Genomic DNA, 17,389 nt, shown 5'->3' on the forward strand with positions numbered 1-17,389 from the left:
GCTCATGTGCACCCCTGTGGTCCCCGAGGTGATTTGTGCCAACCTGTCCTGTTCCTTCTGTTCCCTGTCACTGTCCCATTGATTACGTTGCCAGTGCCTCTGTGTTCTCCCCTTTCTGCCTTTCTCTTACCTTCCAGAGGATGACCAGGTCACTCTCTGTGCTGTGGAGCACTTCACTAGCTTGTCCCAGGATTGGCCTGCAGCAGGGGTCAGCAGGTCATGGCCCACCTTGGCCCACCGCCTGTGTCTGTGAATAAAGTTTTGTTGGAACACGGATGGTCCCGTATGTGTATGTATCGCCTCTGGCTGTGTTAGAGCAGCAGTGGCAGTTTAGTTGTGACAGACCACCTGGCCCATGAAGCCTGCCCAGCCCTTTACAGATAGTGTGCTGGCTGTGGTCTACATGGACAGTGACCTTCGCACCATCTGCAGTGAGTCATACCCCTCTCGGACAACCAAATAAGAAAGTACTCGTGGAGCTGGCACAGAGCGAGCAGACAGCCACTGTTGGAAAGTCCATGGATTTCCTGCAGATTTCAGGGGAACGCAGCTCCTCCCTCTTGTGGACCTGAGAATGCCTGGTTTTATGATTAGGAAGATACTGTTGTATCAGTGTGCTTTTTCCTCCAGCATCGGAGCCAGCCGCACCGCGCGGTGTGCCTGGGCTCTGGTCTGCATTCACAGGCTGTGTCCAGAACAGTGATGTATGGGTGAGACGATCCTTCCTGAAAGTGGTGAAACACTTATTCTTAATTCTGCAAACACTCATCTTTCCACATGTATTTTATTTCAACAGTCACTTCTTGGAAGGCAGCATATTTTATTGTTTAATTGCATGGGTTCCAGAGTCAGTTTGCTTGAACTTGAATTCTAAGCTACTAGCTGTTGGTTTTCTTCATTTGTAGACAGAATCATGGTTGTATTTGTATTTCACTTGGATTCAATGTGTGTGCACTCAATCAAAATAAAAGGTACAGAGGAGAGAGAAAGCAAAACCACTGGCGTGGTCCAGGCCGTGCAGCTGCCATTCTACCCCGGGGGGGGCGTGGCTCCTCGTCTCGGGCCCCTCCTGCTTCCCAGGTGCCACCATCCACTGTGCGGAGTTTCGTTCCAGTACTTAAAACTGTGTTTCATAAGACGTGGCACCGAGGACAAACCAGCCACTTTGTCTGGTGCTCAAGCCAAAAAAATAAAAATGTTCCCAACACCAGAGGAAAACAGACTGTGCTGGCCCAATGTCGAGTTTCCTCACGGCACCTCCTGCAGCACCTTGGGTGCTGATCTTGCCCACCTGTGCATTTCTTCCGCGCCATCTCTGAACCCGCCATCCTAACTGTCGAGTGTGGCCCTGGGTCCAGTGCGAGCGGAGTGGAACTGGAGTGATGGTTCGGGTTGAAGTGCAAGAGTGGGACGCGTTGGGGTGGAGCAGCGCCCGTGCTGGCATCTAGTACCTGTTCACGGACCGTGTTACTTAGCTGGGTTTCCCTTCCACGCTGTGTTGTCCTGTGTGGCTCCTGCCTTTGGAATGTGCAGAAGAGCATGTTTGAGACTGGCCTCGCAGGCCAACGGGAAAGGGTTAACGCAAGTGACTGTGTGTGTTGATCATACTGTTGGACACGGAGTATTCCCGGTGAATGTTTCACATGTTCGGATAGTAAGTAAAAGGCTTTAATTTGTGTTTGTTTGGTTTTTGTTTAGGTAACTACTCCAGACCCCCGACATATAGTGGGGTGCCCAGTGCAAGCTACAGCGGCCCAGGGCCTGGCGTGGGCATCAATGCCAACAACCAGATGCATGGAGCAGGGCCAGGCCAGCCATGTGGTGCTATGCCCCTGGGACGAATGCCATCAGCTGGGATGCAGAACAGACCGTTTCCTGGAAATATGAGCAGCATGACCCCCAGCTCTCCTGGCATGTCTCAGCAGGGAGGGCCAGGAATGGGGCCACCAATGCCGACCGTGAACCGTAAGGCACAGGAGGCGGCCGCCGCAGTGATGCAGGCCGCTGCAAACTCGGCGCAAAGCAGGTACGCAGTCGGGGTGGGCGGCCTGCGCGCACGCGAGCACGTGCTGGCACCGGCCGGCCCGGGTCACACGGGAGGCAGGGCAGTGGACTGGCATTTTGCTTGGCCGTAAAGCTCAGAAAAATAAATGACAGACCAGTTCTCTGAGACACTGAAGAAGGAATCTTGAGTGGGGGGCAAGTCAGTTGTGGGTGTTATTTGAAATGTCTGTGAACTGTCATTGACTGTCCCCCCAGAGTCCGTGCATAGGCGTGTCTATGTGGTTCCCTTTAAAACAGCAAAGTTTTCCCAGAAAATCAAAGCCTGTGAACTAGTTAAAATCTAAAACCTTGAAAAAGAGCCTCCTCTTAAATCACCCCACCGTAAATGTTTATGAAAGAGAAACTCTGTGCACATATGCGTGTCGTGTGTGTTTATCTGCGTGTGTATGTGTGAGATCCATATACTTCATATTCTTTTGTTTTATTTTTCTGGGCATACCTGTCTGTCTGTCCACACCAAAATGAGGTTAATAAAGCCAAGGTAATATTTCAGAAAGTTTAAGTTGATCCAGGAAGGCTTTATTCTCAATTACTTGTTTTCAATCCTGGTTTTAAAATTAATTCTTGAGGTAAATACTTGACCTGCATAAAAATAACATACTGAAAAAATTCTGAGGCCAAAGTGAACGTTTTCAAAGAAGCACATGCAAATATGCTTCATGTTGAACATACGTTAAAATTCATTTTAAAACAAAGCAAGTTGGAAGATATATATGAAAATAGAGTATCTTGGAGAAAAGTTAGGTTCTGATTTTTTTCCCAAAGGGCAAATACAAAGAGTGTGTATGTATGTGCACGTGCTTTAACTGTGTCCCTCTGTTACTTTTCCTCTGAAGCTGCATTTTGAGAATGTTAGGGACCCCTCCAGTCTCACTTTTTCCTCCAAATAATAAAAAAATTCCCTTGAGGACTCATTCTCTTCCCCCCCACCTCCATCTCTCCCCCCCACCTCTCCATCTCCCCCCTCTCCATCTCTCCCCCCATCTCTCCATCTCTCTCCCCCACCTCTCCATCTCTCCCCCCACCTCTCTCTCTCCCCCCCACCTCTCCATCTTTCTCTCCCCCCTCCATCTCTGTCCCCCCCAGCTCATCTCTCTCTCCCCACATCTCTCTGTCTCTCCCCCACCCCACATCTCTCTCTCATCCACATTACAGTTAGAACCTTCTTAACTCCAGCACTGTACCTCTAACCGGAACCTGTGAGACTTCAGGGAATGTTTAATGAACCTGTATGTAAGGACTGGTGTGACTGGTCCAATAGAAGTTCTCATTTAGGTTTAAATGAATTGTCTGTTGTTGCAACTCATAAAGCACAAATTATTTTCTATTTAAGTAGAAAGTACTTGATTGGATTTGATGTGAAGCCTTGGATAGTGATCTGGGAGGATGATAACCATAGAGGTGTTGACTAGAAAGTCTTGCTGTGCTCCCCTTCTGAATCAGTTTACCTATCGCCTCCTAGAAAGTCGGGTATCACTACACATCCATGCATTTGCATTTTCTATTTGTAATCGGGAGGCTATTCCAGGGCCTGCCTTCAGGTGCTGCCCTTTTGAGCTCTCCAGAAGTTTGAATGGGGACTGTTTATTTTTTGGCTTTGACCAGAGTCAAAGCTCTACTTCAGAACTGTGAACCGAGATGAGACCTGAGAATCTTACTCTGCTCTCCTTTGCCCTACCCCCACATGTTCCACGGCCAGGCAGCTGCACGGCACAGAGTGTCATGCCGCGTCCTCTAACCCTCCCCACCTACATGTGGAAGCAACAGGTGGACAGGGGTGTTCATACTTGTCAACAGAACAAATCCAAAGAAGTTGTCTTCTGTTCTACTTTAGGCCACCATACATTAGGTCGCCTGCTTATCCCAGCCAGTCTGGGGCTGGCGGACGCCCCATGTTTTCTTCCCAGCACCCCAACTATGGCAACTCTCAGGCTCCCATGATGCACCAGCCTGACCAGTACGGGTAGGTAGCAACAGACCCTGACTCGCTGGGGACCTGGGCGTTTTTTTAAACTGTTAATGAACGTGCCATCTGGCTGCGAAAGTAACACCCAAAACAAGAAGTGAAAGACCTAAAAGGAAATTCTGAGAGGGGTTGTCGTTTGGTTTTTGTGTGTGTGTGTTCTGGGCTTTCTGTTCTGTTCGCTCTGTGTTGTCTCGTTAACGGCGCTGTGCAGTTTGGTAGCCGCCTGCATGCTGCCCCCAGGTCTGTCTGCATGGCTGTCCGCACGGCTTTCCTCATGCCTGGGAGGAGTCAGCGTTTTATCCACAGGCCAGTGATGAAGTCCCCTGCTCTGGTGTCATTCCCCCCACTGTGGTCTCGGGTTGTCTGGGTACCTGTCCTGTGTTGTCACGACAGTGTGTGTCATTCCTTCCACCGCAGCGACCGGCCCCACACCCCCCGAGTTCCAGGTGCTGGGGCCACGCTTGGCCAGAGACTCACTGCAGGAGGCGGGGCTTAGGTTACTGGCCAGACCGTGAGGAATTTTTGTAGATCACCACTGAGTAGACTTCCATGCCAGAGATTTCTGCTGTCTCCTCCTCCTAAGGAGTTGTAGAATATTGAAGTCACCAGAAAAATACAACCAAATAATCCTACGTAGAATTTTCTTTCTAAACACAGTGTTGCCGTATTATTATCAATTACAACACAGGAATTACATACAGCAACAAAAAGTGTCTCTTTGCTACTACAGAACTGTAATATCAGGCTGTTACTGCTTCAGGTTAGTGAGCGCACTTAAAGTATATTATTACTGAGTGATTTACAAATCAAAAATATTACGATAGTACGATTGATACCATTTTCGCATAGAAACGATAAGATTATCCTACATTGAGGGACTCGTGCAGTAGTTAGTTTCTGTGGAAACTTACCACATTTTTGTTAAAATTGGGATCAGTCAACTAGCTTTGTTTAAATATGAAACTTATGGAGCTGTGCTTTCACTAGTTACGAATGCATGACACAGAGAGCTTTTTAATAGTTTTATGTTCAGTATACATTTATTTCTACAGCAAGAGCAAATGATAATTCTGCAATTGAGAGTTCTAAACCCTGTAAACATGGTCCTAACTGTGGACCAACAAGTAGAGAATCCTATCAACATAATCCTAAAAGTGCAATAACAAATAGAGAATTGGGTGAACACACTTATTTGGGGGGAAATTGTCTTTTCCTCTTGTGGCACCTTCAAGGTCACTGCATGAGCCCAGAAGAAGGTGGCAGTGGGGAGAGGAGCATTTGTCATCAGCTGCTAATCCATAGGATCCGTCCTTCCCCACCTCAGGAGTCCTATCTAGACCCGCGCAGCTAGCTTGCCTGTGCTTTGCCAAGCCACATTAAGCAGCTGTGTAAAATGAATTTAAATGGCATGCATCAGAGTAAAATCTCTTCCACTGGGGCAGAAAATCAATGTTAGCTCACCAGCACGAGGAGATAGGTCTGCGCTGCAGCTAGCAGCATCCAGGAGCTTCCTAGAATGCAGCTCCTCCTCCTGAATTAAAATAAGAGAAGAGAGATCTGATAAAGCGCTTGCGGGAGGCTCATCTTCCTGCCCCACCTGGTTAGCTCTGAATCTCGTCTTTCACGTCTACGGTATTCTTTCTGAAAAAAGAAAGAAAGTAAAGTTTTATTTCTATTTTAAGTCTTCCTTCCTTTACACTTTGCAATGCACACAACCTGTGGTGCTTTTTTTTTTCTTTTTTTTTTTTAAAGCAGAAGCTTGAATGTGGGGAAATGTGTGTGGTCCATGTTTAAGCGCTATGGGTTAGTGAGTTTGATTTTCCAGATGCTTTTGGTGTACTTTACAGCTCATTGCAGCAAACTCGTGTTTTTGTTTGTTTTTTCCCATTGGCAGCTGTGGGATTAAATTTAGGGTGGCAGTTTGAAGAGCCAGTTCTCTGTCCGTCTCTCTTTGGGAGAGGAAGAGGTGTTGTAATGACTTCTAAGTCAGAATCCCAAAGGCTGGAGCCTAAGAAAGAAGCTGAGAAAGCAAATTAATGACGCGGTAGTGGGTGAGAAGGTGTGGCAATTAGGAAGAGAGCTCACTGTAAAAATGAGGGGATGCGGGCAGGGTGCTTCGGGCTTTCTCTGCTGGTTGAATATAAGGCCGTGGAGAGAGAAACACACAGGTGTAACTGTTTCAAAGCTGTTTTACTAATTCCTTTCTTTAAGAGACGGTACATGGCTAAGACCCACGTGCCACATCGAATGAATTAAGGATTATATAGATAAATGGTTTTTCTTTCTCACCTTTTGAGTAAGGATTCCCTCATTTTGATTATAAGAGAATTCACAGTAGAATGTGGTGAATCAGATTGTTTAGCTATTAGACTACCTGAGTAATAATATCCAGTATTTGAAATTAACAGTCTATACCTGTTCAGGTCACACACACACCCCCCATACACACTGATAGACATTTTACTCAGAAAATGCACTGCTGGGTTCAGTTTTAAATCATTTCTAGTCAACCTGATATTCTTTTGAAGTAACAAGAAACAGCGTTGGAAATAGTGGTTGATCTTATAAAAGCTGGCTCAGAGATTGCAAGTGACTTTCATCGTCAGCCCAGTTCTGATGGCTGTTGGCACATAGCATCATGTGGGCAGGGTGCTGAGGCAGGGGCCGAGCCCAGGAGAGCCAAAGTCAGCCAGGATTTGGGAGAAACTTCGGCGCGTGGTGCCCTAAAGCAGCATTGCCACAAGCTCTGGCTACAGCACAGTCTGTAGTGTTTTTTGAGTGCCTGAATCCATTGTCAGTGAGCTCTGTGCTCACACACACATGCCATAAATTTCCCTCGGTCATTTAGTGTGTTTCACATCCATTTGTTCATTCTAGGTGGTGCCTGCTAGTGTCCAACAATCAACATCGCTGCCAAATACACCTGGTTTATGGATTTGAATATTTCAGTTATCCATGTTTTTCCTTGGAAATGATCTCCAAGTATGAGGCATGACTTCAGCGAACTTGCAGAAGCCTGGCAAGCCCTAGATCTTTAGGCTGGAGTAGATTTTGATTCTTGAAGTCTTGTCACCTCCAGCACCTCTTATGTGTCAACTTTAGTCAAGTCTTCAGTGACTTGATGGTTTATGTCAATGTTATGTCGATCTTTTTTTTTTAATACGTTTTTATTGATTTCAGAGAGAGGAAGGGAGAGGGGGAGAGAGAGAGAAACAAGAATAATGAGAGAGTCATTAATCTGCTGCCTCCTGCACGGCCCCACTGGAGATCGAGCCGGGACCGGGAATCCAGCTGAGATCCCCTGGTTCGTAGGTCAGCGTTCAACCACCGAGCCACGCGGCTGGGCTGGGCACGGATCTTTAAAGTGATGATATTTTCATAAGAACAGGCTCCAAGAGGATGTGGAGCTTCAGCTCTAGAACAGTAGGATTCGGAGCTGAAAGGGCTGAGATGTCATCTGGTCTCTGCCTTGATTTTATGGTGCAAACTGAGGCCTCTGACGCTTCCTGCTCAGCATCAGATGGGCAAAGCAGACCCACGTCTCCTCGGCCGGTCACTCTTTCCTCTACTCAGTGCTGCCTCGGTAGCTTTTCTCTTTAAAAAATAAATCTCAGTTTTAGTTCCCCCTCCTGGCTAAAGGTAATTCTCTTAGAAACCAAATACTAACCTCTGTCTTAGTGGAGATGCTCCTTCTCACGTTGAGGTCTGGACTTTTTCCTTTCCTTAGCTCAGCCCGTTTCACCTGAAAGGAGGGTCTGCACATCCCCACGTAGACGCACAGGGCAGCGTGGGTGGTGTGTGTCTGGACCCCACCTCCTCTGTGACAGTTCCCTTGGTGGCACATGGGGGGTTTGAATTCCTGTCCTTTCATCCTTCGATTGCCCAGCAGAAGGGCTTTAGCATCTGTGCTGAGACTGGGTGTGGCTGCGACAGGAAGGATTCTGAGGTGGCATTTTTACCTGGATAAATGCAGACCTCTCCAGTGCCCACTCAGGCCACGTCCCTCATCGCCTGCTATTCCCAGACTCCCTAGTGGGCGAGCTGAATGTCTCGAGGAGGAAAACTGTTAGACTTCTGAGCTTTAAAAACAGTGAGTCCCCCTGGCCGGTTTGGTTCTGTGGTTAGAGTGTTGGCCTACGGACTGAAGGGTCCCGGGTTCGATTCTGGCCAAGGGCACCTACCTTGGTTGCAGGCTCGATCCCCGGCCCCGGTCTGAGTGTGTGCAGGAGGCAACCAGTTGATGTGTCTCTCTCACATCAGTGTTTCTCTCTCTCTCTTTCACTCTCTCTGAAAAGCAATAGAAAAATGTCCTTGGGTGAGGATTTAAAAAAAAAAAAATTTTTTTAAACAAACACAATGAGTCAAGTTGAAAAGTATTCTTCTTATCCTGAGTAGCACAACCACAAGCGTGGAGACCTCCACTGTAATACTTGATGTCATACTGCAAACTAGGATAAACTAGGATAACGGAAATTACCTTTCAAATATTTTTGCTTTTAGTAAAATAGGAGATTGGGGATTTTAATTAACATTATTTGCGAATCCTAGCCACCCTTTAGCTGGGGGCAGAAGTTCCACGGAGCCTTCGCCATCGGGTCGCCCCTCAGCGGCAGCCCGGCTGTTGGTGCCGGGGCGGTGGGGTGCTCTGTGAGGCCGAGCGCGCCTCCCCTGCGTGGAAGCTCCCGCTCCGCTCACCGGCCCCGTGGGTTGCCTGTCCTTCGGGTGCATGTCCTATGTTCTGTGTCACGTGTGCGCTCCACACACACACTCCCAGCACCCGTCCTCCAGTGCAGCGTGTTTATAATTCACTCCCCTCCTGCTTTTTGCCAGCGAGGCTCTTCCCCTGTTATTTCCTCTGCAGCCGGTGGAGCCCGGTTCTGCTGAGGGCCGGAGCCTCCGGCGTGGAAACCGGATGCCAGCGAGGGGGCGCAGGGCCTAAAGGGCTACGAGCAATTTGTGTTAAGAATTCAGCCCTTTGGGTTTTGGACAATTAGGGTTTAAAATAATAGCTATGATTTGAAAAGTCAGGTTATTTAAAGACAGAGAAAAGATTTCAAAGACTTAAATCGTCTTTATTTCTGCAGTTAAGTGTAAGTCTTTGCATGATCACCTCAATGCTGTGCTTTAATTTCAGCCCTTTTTTCCTTCAAAATTTAGAATTTGAATGACTGTTATGATGTTGGTATTTTAAGATTATGATTTCAATCAGATCTTTCAGAGTTACAGAAAAATATGGCTGCCATAAAGCACATCCATTGCTCTTCAAATCAAAAGTAGTAGCTCTGGCCGGCATGGCTCAGTGGTTAGTGCATTGGCCTGTGCACCAGGGGAGTCTCGGGTTTGATTCCCAGTCAAGGGCATGTACCTGGGTCACAGGTACCAATCCCCAGCCCTGTTGGGGCTCATGTGGGAGGCAGCCAATTGATATGTCTCTGTCACATTGATCTCTCTCTCTCTCACCACCACCCCCCTTCCACTCTCTCTAAAAATCAATGGAAAAAATATCCTCACTTCTTGGGTAATGATTAACAAAAAAAAGTAATAAAACACTGATCAGAGTGTGAAATGTGCAGCAAACCTTTAATGTACTAGAGTCTGTGCTGTTCCCCAAATGACTGTTTCCTAGAGAGACTTGGAAACACAGGCAATAGCCTGTCCCAGCATGGGAGGGTGAAGCTCCTGGCCTGGGGTTTTATAACCCCCCTGGAGCGTCCGGGATTCCTGCTACTGAGAAACCCCAGGGGAAGGGGCAGGAAGCTGCCAGCTTGGACACCCCGTTCATACTTTTCCGATGGACATTGAATGAGGAAAATGCTAGACTTGAGCTGTGGAAACTAGATGAATTAGGAGGAACTAATGTTTGTGCAGACCTGCTACTGTGGCTCAGGCTGCGGTGCTCTCTACCCACAGCAAAGTCTCCCGAAATCCCTCTCACTCTCCACCTTGCAGCATCCTCTTAGACGTCGGCGTCCTCATAATCTGAACCATTCCAACCTCCGGACCATCCCTAGACCTGCCTCCTTCATTCAGATTGCGTCTCACAGCCGGGTGCTGTCTTCGCCATGCTCAAGAGTGGGCCGGGCTCTTATTAGGCGGATATCTGTAAGACTTTAGGAGGTTTTTAAAGTTAGAAATGACTGTATTAATGTATTTCCTGGCACTATAGCCCTGGGCATTGTCTGTTAGGGGGTTTTACAAAATAGAGCCTTGGCAGAGTATATGAGATGGAGATCTCAGGGCCCAAAGTCTTTTTTTTCAGCCAACAGACTGGTCCATTGAAGGTGCATGAAGTCAATGAAAGCGTAGCTCTCTGTGCACCGTGATATCTCACTCCTCAAACCCCTCTCAGGTTGGCTCACTGCCGGGTGCTGCTTAGCTCCCCGGTGTTTCATGCTCCCCGTAGCTGAGGTGCCCACCCCCTGGAAGGCCCCTGTCCCAAGTCAGGTCACTCTCTCCATATCCTTGCTCCCAGACGGGGAGGTCCTGGTATACACAGTGGGCTCTTCTGTTGTTGAGAAGGAATGGCCCTCTTTGTAAGTTAGCGGAGATCTTTTTTAATGGCATGATGAACTCACGATGAGCTTTTTAAGAAAAGATCTTAAAGGCAGTTAGAAAGGAGCCCTTTTTTCTTAGTCTGGGGGACATCAGTGGCAGCTAATTTTTCTTCCACGAGGGAAAGTGGATGCCATTTTTACCAGGTCAAGAAACTCTGCCATCTGCCTGTTGTCAGAGGCCAGTGGGAAACTGCACCAGAGCCCACCAAGTTCTGGGGGTCACCTCAGGCAGGGAAAAGACAGGTTTGGGGACCCACTCTTTTGTCCACACCCTGAACTTGAGGCAGCCAGAGTGTGGACATCAACAGAGAAGTACTGATGTCACAATCTCTGAAACATTTTCAAAAGGAAGACCTTGAGTTTATTTTTGTATGATTGTCAGTAAACAGTTTATAGTAGCAGTGAGATTAACAAACCGAAATCTCCTTTGAGAAGAAGAGGACGGTCTTAGTTACCAGTTACCAAGATTCAGGCACCAGACGGCTTTTGCATTCTCTTTACACCCTGACAAGAGTATCTCTCACTTCAAACCTGAGCTCTGTTCGCTCTCCTATTGCTTTGAGAGAGATCAGCCAGCTCCTTTAGGGACAACTCACACCGGTTCCCTGCACTGAGGTGAAAGGAAGAACTGAATATTTAAATCTGACAACAGGTCCATTTTAGCAGAACTGAGAACAGGTGGGGACCAGTGAGAAGTCTGCATGGAGTAGTTAACAAAAGGGGGAAACGTTTCTGGTGTCCAGGCTTCTGGGAGCCCCAGGGTGGAGTACGCAGTAATCCTCCGGGCCTGGTGGTGCGGGCTGCACCCGGATGCAGGGTGAAAACGCCCCTCCCTGGAGAAGGCGGAGACCACCAGGAGAAAGGCTTCAGACTCGGACAGGCCCCCCGCTCCGCACCTCAGAGGCCATGGCAGAGACAGGCCAGGAGACGTCCACTCCAGAGAGTGATCGGCTAAACGTTCGCTAGGGAGACTGCTCTCGAACGTGCTGACAACAGCAGCACTGCCCGTCTGCTGAAAGGTCTTTTCCATAGAGCTGGTGAAAAACATTCCTCTTTCCCATTCTTAAAAGGAAAATAAAAGTTAAACGTATCGGCTACCGAAGGGTTGGGGGGTACTAAATTAGGGCTGGAAGTGACTCGCTGTAGCTTCGTTGCCGTCACACAGGTCAGCTTTCTTTAAGGGAACTGCTGTCTCGAGAAGAGGTCGTGTTCACAGGAGGGAAGACCGTAGAGAGACTCAAGCACTATGCGGGGCCTGCCCGGCCGGCAGGGAAGAGGGACGAGGGGACCCTCCGCTCTCCAGATGCGTTTCCAGCTGTCTCAGCGACACGGCCTGTGGGACCTCAGAGGCTCCATGCCCGAGCCAGGCTCGTGGGCTCCGCAGCGAGTCCTGTCAGCACCGCCCATGATCCAGCCTCTGCCCGCCGGCCACCTAGGGGACATGGTGGTGCCCTTTCCTTCCTCACAGCATCTCATTCAGCACCGAGTGCTGTCGCCTCCAGGATCTTGTGTCCCCGTGCCTGGTCCCACGGCACCGCCCACTCATGCCTGGACTGTTGTAAGAGCCACGCAGCCGGTGATCCCTACGTTCCTCCTCCCACCCCCAGTGTGTCATCCCTGCTTCAATCAGAGAGCAATCAGTGCCTTTGACATACACGTCTCTTCTCCCATTTCTGCTTAAAAACCTCTAATCTCATCCCACTTCCCTTAGGATACAGACCAAACCTTACAGAGCATAAGCCTTGCGTGGTCCGGCCCTTCCCGCCCTCTCTGCTTTCATGTCTTACTAGTCTGCGACACTGTGTCCACCAGCTGTCCCCTCCTTGGGGGCAGAAAGGCCCTCCTGTCCTGCTCACCTGATGGACTCCCGTGGACCCCTCGGGTCTCAGTAGAGGGGCTGGGGGGGCATCCCTTCCTCAAGGAGCTTTCTTTCCCCCAGCACCTGCACCTCCACTTTACTCACAGCCCAGTGCCCTTTGACACTCACTGCTCTGGTTGGTTGGTGGGTGGGTTGGTTTGCTTGCTTGTTTGTTTGTTTTGGGTGCCTACTGTGCTCCTTTCTCTCCCCTCCCATACGTGTCTTAAAACATACATCTTGAACAAGTGATTGGAGCTATCAACTCAATAGAAGGTATTTCTGATTAATTTAGTTATTTCTAGCTTATGTTCAGAGTGAAAGGGGTATATAGTTTGTTTTTTAAATAGCATGTGGCTGTGTATTTTTACAGGACTCTACAAATCGTGAGTCACTGGCACTTCTGTCTCTGTCTTTGGTTTGATGATAGAAAGCACTCTACCTTCAGGATTGATTCTTTGCCACCACAGCTGCTAATGCATTCGTGTTTACAGGTGTGCTGATCGGTCAGCCACACTGATGGGCCGGGGCTTGGGCAGCTTCTTTTCTGTTTGATTGTGTTGTTTTGGAGACATAGGAAGTGTTTTTCCTTTTTAGATATTAGAGTAAAAATAATCTCAACTGAAATTGTCCTTCTTAAGTACCACTTTGGAAGAGTCACGGTGTGGCTTAGGTGGAAAGTCTGTTTTACCAGTGGTGAAATAGTTTGTTTAGAAAACATTTAAAACTGGGCATGCTGTGCGATGTCACAAGAGGATCGGAGCTCTCCAAGAACAAACCTGCTGGACCTGGGCTTTCCACAGTGTCAAGTCCTGGTTCTGATAGCCATTGGGCTTGAGTGAAAGAGGCCCTGATTTACCAGGGAGTAAGCAGTCTCCCTGGCTTTAGAACCCAGGCTCCATCTCCAGTGACCGTCCACATGGAGAGGGACACGTGCCTGGCAGCGCACAGCGTGTCTGCGGAGGCGGGCGCCGCTCTGTTCGCTGAGGGGTGTTTCCGGTGGGTGTGCTAGGGCGCTTCGGAGGGGGCCTCTGCGTGTGTCTCCGCCTCTGGATTTGAATAAATGGCTTCACTCCTGTAGTGTCTGTTTCCAAAGCACTTCTGCCTGCCCCGCTCTTCCCCAGAGCGCTGGGTGGGAGGGAGTCCACGCACTTGGGGGGTGTGCATTTCCCGCTCCCTGTCGCCGTGGGCAGAACGTGGTGTGATTGCTGCAACAGCGCAGCCTGTAGGTGCCTTTTAAAGCCCCAAACCATGTGCAGGCTATTTATTCTACATTTATTGTAGTTAACTTACAACAAGAAACTCAGGTGGATTTCATGTAATGTTTTTAACTGCCAGGTTCAAACTGGTGGGGGTGGTACTCCACCTTCAGAGAGGACCACTGGCAACGGTCTCTTTAAACCTGGTATTTGCCTCTGGCTTTTCCCCAGAGTCAGCCCTTGTTGGCAGATGAACGTGTGATGTTTGAGAACTCTCCAAAGTGACTAAAGCAGAACCTTTAAAGTTACTCGTGTGCGTAGGCCAAGGGGCGCTTTCGGGAAATGCATTCCCAGCTCCACTTCTGAGTTTCTCTTGTTAAAATAGCCTGGTTTTTGTCATCAAATGACAGATCTTAAACCCTAGCATCTCGCCCCAGCAGAGGGCCGATTTAAAGGTTCTGCTTGTTCTGCAGGTCGGTGTGTTTAAATCACAACCCCCCACGTCATGCTTGGACTTTGACGAGGTGGAGGGAGTGGCACCTGGCCACCGTAACACAGGCCCGTGGTCAGCACCTGTGCTTTGGGAGTGCCTCTGAGCAGTCACTGTCACGGTGCACGCAGTCCAGTAGCTACCTGAGCAGCGTAATCACAGCAAAACTCACTTTCAGTGTCTGTCACATTCCCTCCCAGGGCATCCCTGGGTGTTCATTGCCACAGCCACTGTAGGCCATTAATCTGTGGCATCAGGATGGCAACAATTTGTGACAAAAACTGTCTGCACCCATAGCCCACTAGAAGTTATAGCCCAGTGGTTCGCAAACCCAGAGGTCAAGGGGAAGGCACTTGGCTCTACCGGGTGCCTCTTACCTTTTGGTAGGGTTTTACAGTGAAAGTGTTTCCCTAGTTTCAATTTGAATTTTTGCCTGGTTTTGTTTTGTTTTGCCTGCTCCTGTTGCCTGTTGAAAAGAGAAAAATGTCTGGCGAGTGGCCCCTTTGCCTCCTCACTCCATTTGGAGCATCTGATGTTGCCGTGGGCAGGAAGGGGTCAGCAGTTGGTGAGGGCTGTGCCCTCTGGGGGGCGCTGACTCCAAGGTTGCTGTGGTCCTGGTAACAGTGGTCAGCCTAGTGGACTCCGTGATGATTGGAGGGCTCGGCCTACTCACAGAGGCGACCACCTTCTGTCTTCTGCCACAAGATACATTGTCCTAATTTCCAAAGCTCAACAGAATGCATTGAAAGTTCTTGTTTAGTATTAAATCCATCTTGCTTGTTCAGAATTACCAATAATCTTGTCCTGGTTGGATTGGCTCAGTGTTTAGAGCGTTGGCCCTCGGATAGAAGGGTCTCGGATTCGATTCCTGCCAAGGGCACATACCTCAATTGCAGGCTCAATCCCTGGCCCTGGTCAGGACTCGTGCAAGAGACAACCAGTCGATGTGTCTCTCTCACATCAATGTTTCTGTCTCTCTCCCTTCCACTCTCTCCGAAAAGCAACGGAAAAAATATCCTTGGGTGAGGATTTTTTAAAAAAATGACCAATAGTCTTGGCAGCAATTTCCAAAGTCACAATGAGTTGAATTTCATCTGCAGTGATGCAAGACCAGTGCTCTCCCCCATTTAGACGGGTGGCCAAGTGCTCATGGCCACACATGCCCTGCATTCCTCGGAAGTCTTTCCCTCTGGCTACTTCCAGAGGCCTGCGGCACACGGATAGACTCCTTCCTGGAGGCAGGCATCCTGGGGCTGTTTCACTTACCCTCACCACTTCCTGTGTGACCACCTCCCACTGTGCCCACCTCGCTGAGGGGTACCCTCCAGGAGGCCGAGAGAAGAGCGCCATTCTGATTTGTCAACTTTCTCCAACTACAGATGAGTCTGGTAGACGAATAGAAAGTTCTGCAGTAGGCTACTGTGTGGCATCACTAGGTCTCATCAAGTGTTAGCAGTGTCGGGGGCCCTTGAAGAAAGAAGTGTGGAACAGTGTCCTAGCAGCAGGCTTGGGGAATCCTGCTTTTACCACTTATTAGCTGTGTGTCTTTAGGCAAGTTATTTACCTTCTCCGATCCTTCCTTTCTTTATATGTGAGCATGATTCCACCCACCTTCCTCCAGGAATTTAAAAAATTAAATGTGTAAAGTGTCTAGAAAACGTGTTACGCATATTTGTAAGTACTTCATAAAGCACTGATATTAAAATCGTCATCAGTCCCTCCGTGTTCATATGTAGAAACTGAGGTCCAGGAGCCAGAGTGATTTGTTCCCAGACCCCAGTGACAGTGAAAAGTGTGGCTAGTGACAGAGTCAAGACCCCTGGCTTTTCACCAGACTCTTAGAAACTGTAGGCATACTTCAATTAAGGACCATTGTGACCAGCAACTGGCATCCAACACAGACATTTAAATCTTTAATTTTTTGTTATTGTAAGGGTATGTTTAAAAACCAGGGTTAGGTGAGGCCCAGTGTTCCTTCACTTAATCATCTGCCTGGTGGAGTTTATGTTCAGATTCTTATTTCCACCTTAGTTATAAACAAGTGTGCTTTAGGATCCATTAGTTACATACACCTGTTAGTTAGACTGTGTGTGAAACTGGATTTGGTGGAAGCTTGAAAGGTAACCATCTTTCATAATTTCTAATTACAGTGATAAAAATGTTCTCTATCAATTTATTCATTTAAAATACATTTTTAGTAGCTATCATGTTGCTCCTCTCAGTAAAGTGTAGGTTGTTCTGAAAGCCAGAGAGTCTGCAGGAGTCAGGCCTCTAGGGGGAGAGGAAGGGTGGGCTGCACGGAGGAGGTGGCCCTGACCCAGTCTTGAAGGGAGGAGCAAGGCTGGCTGGGGTTTGGAAGCAATCAGTGAGTTGGAAGTAGTCTCCAGAAAGCAGCCTGTTCCTCAGTTGAGGATGCTCTCTCTGTGATGTCTCTGTTGGGAAGCTAGAGAACTGTGCCTACAGGTGCCACTTGTCCTCTTCTGAAATAGTCATGTGAGTGCTACATCATCTTCCGTCTGAATGAAAGCACCGCAGGGGAACCTGGAACATTTGAGTTCCTGCCATCTGTCTCCACGCTGCTGTTAAGACCCTGCCCATATAGGAATGTGCTTAAAGCTGCTGGCAGTGTATTTATAGGTGTGGGCCGACCTAGAGGTTAATCGGGAGCCATTGGGTGGCCTCAGGTCCATTCTTAATGAACTGTAGTGGGAATTATAACACCAACTCAGCAGACTGTCACTGTTCCAGGTGGGACCTGTGAGCTGAGTATTCACGCTGAACTAGCACGCCTTTCTCCCAGAGCCACACTCACACCGTTAGTCTCTCAGCCTTCTAGAATGTTCTTCCCAAGCCATCACCAAGTGTTAGTTTGTGCAGAATGGTTTAAATTCTACAAGAAAAAAGAAACCTCACTGAAACCTTTGGCATTTTGACTTTTCAAACAACCATGTTTGAACTTCTCCTACAAGCCAGAAAGTTGAATCCACTGAAAACAGCTACACTGAAAGGGCAGTATATTGTTTTTTATTAATCTTTTAAAGAATCTCTTTAAAAATGTTTTTACTATTACACATTAAGAGTCAACAAATGACAGTTTAACGGAGGTGGAGGGGGTGGTAATCATAATTAATTTGGAACAGACAAGCAAAGTGCATTTATGCCTTTCCTATTAGCTTTACTCCTAAGAGTAAATATTAGTGGGCAGGTCTTGGGAAAGTTTTTCAAAGGTACCACATACAGGAAAGCTTGACTACAGTGTGG

General features: G+C 48.3%; 1 protein-coding gene across 3 annotated transcripts in view; it reads left to right on the top strand.

Annotated features, from left to right (window-relative positions):
• The window catches only part of ARID1B (AT-rich interaction domain 1B), a 346,830-nt gene that overhangs the window by 291,227 nt on the left and 38,214 nt on the right, over positions 1–17,389 (top strand). For 2 of the 3 annotated variants that reach the window (XM_087817709.1, XM_087817710.1), the window contains exon 8: positions 1,699–2,026. In XM_087817709.1, coding sequence (XP_087673835.1) covers positions 1,699–2,026 — 328 coding nt within the window. Of the gene's footprint in view, positions 1–1,698; positions 2,027–3,898; positions 4,028–17,389 lie in introns of all 3 variants that reach the window. The other variant, XM_087817708.1, reaches the window with a different exon arrangement.

This window comes from Miniopterus natalensis, chromosome 5 (assembly GCF_054644295.1).
Source record: "Miniopterus natalensis isolate mMinNat1 chromosome 5, mMinNat1.hap1, whole genome shotgun sequence".
Classification (NCBI taxonomy): domain Eukaryota; kingdom Metazoa; phylum Chordata; class Mammalia; order Chiroptera; family Miniopteridae; genus Miniopterus; species Miniopterus natalensis.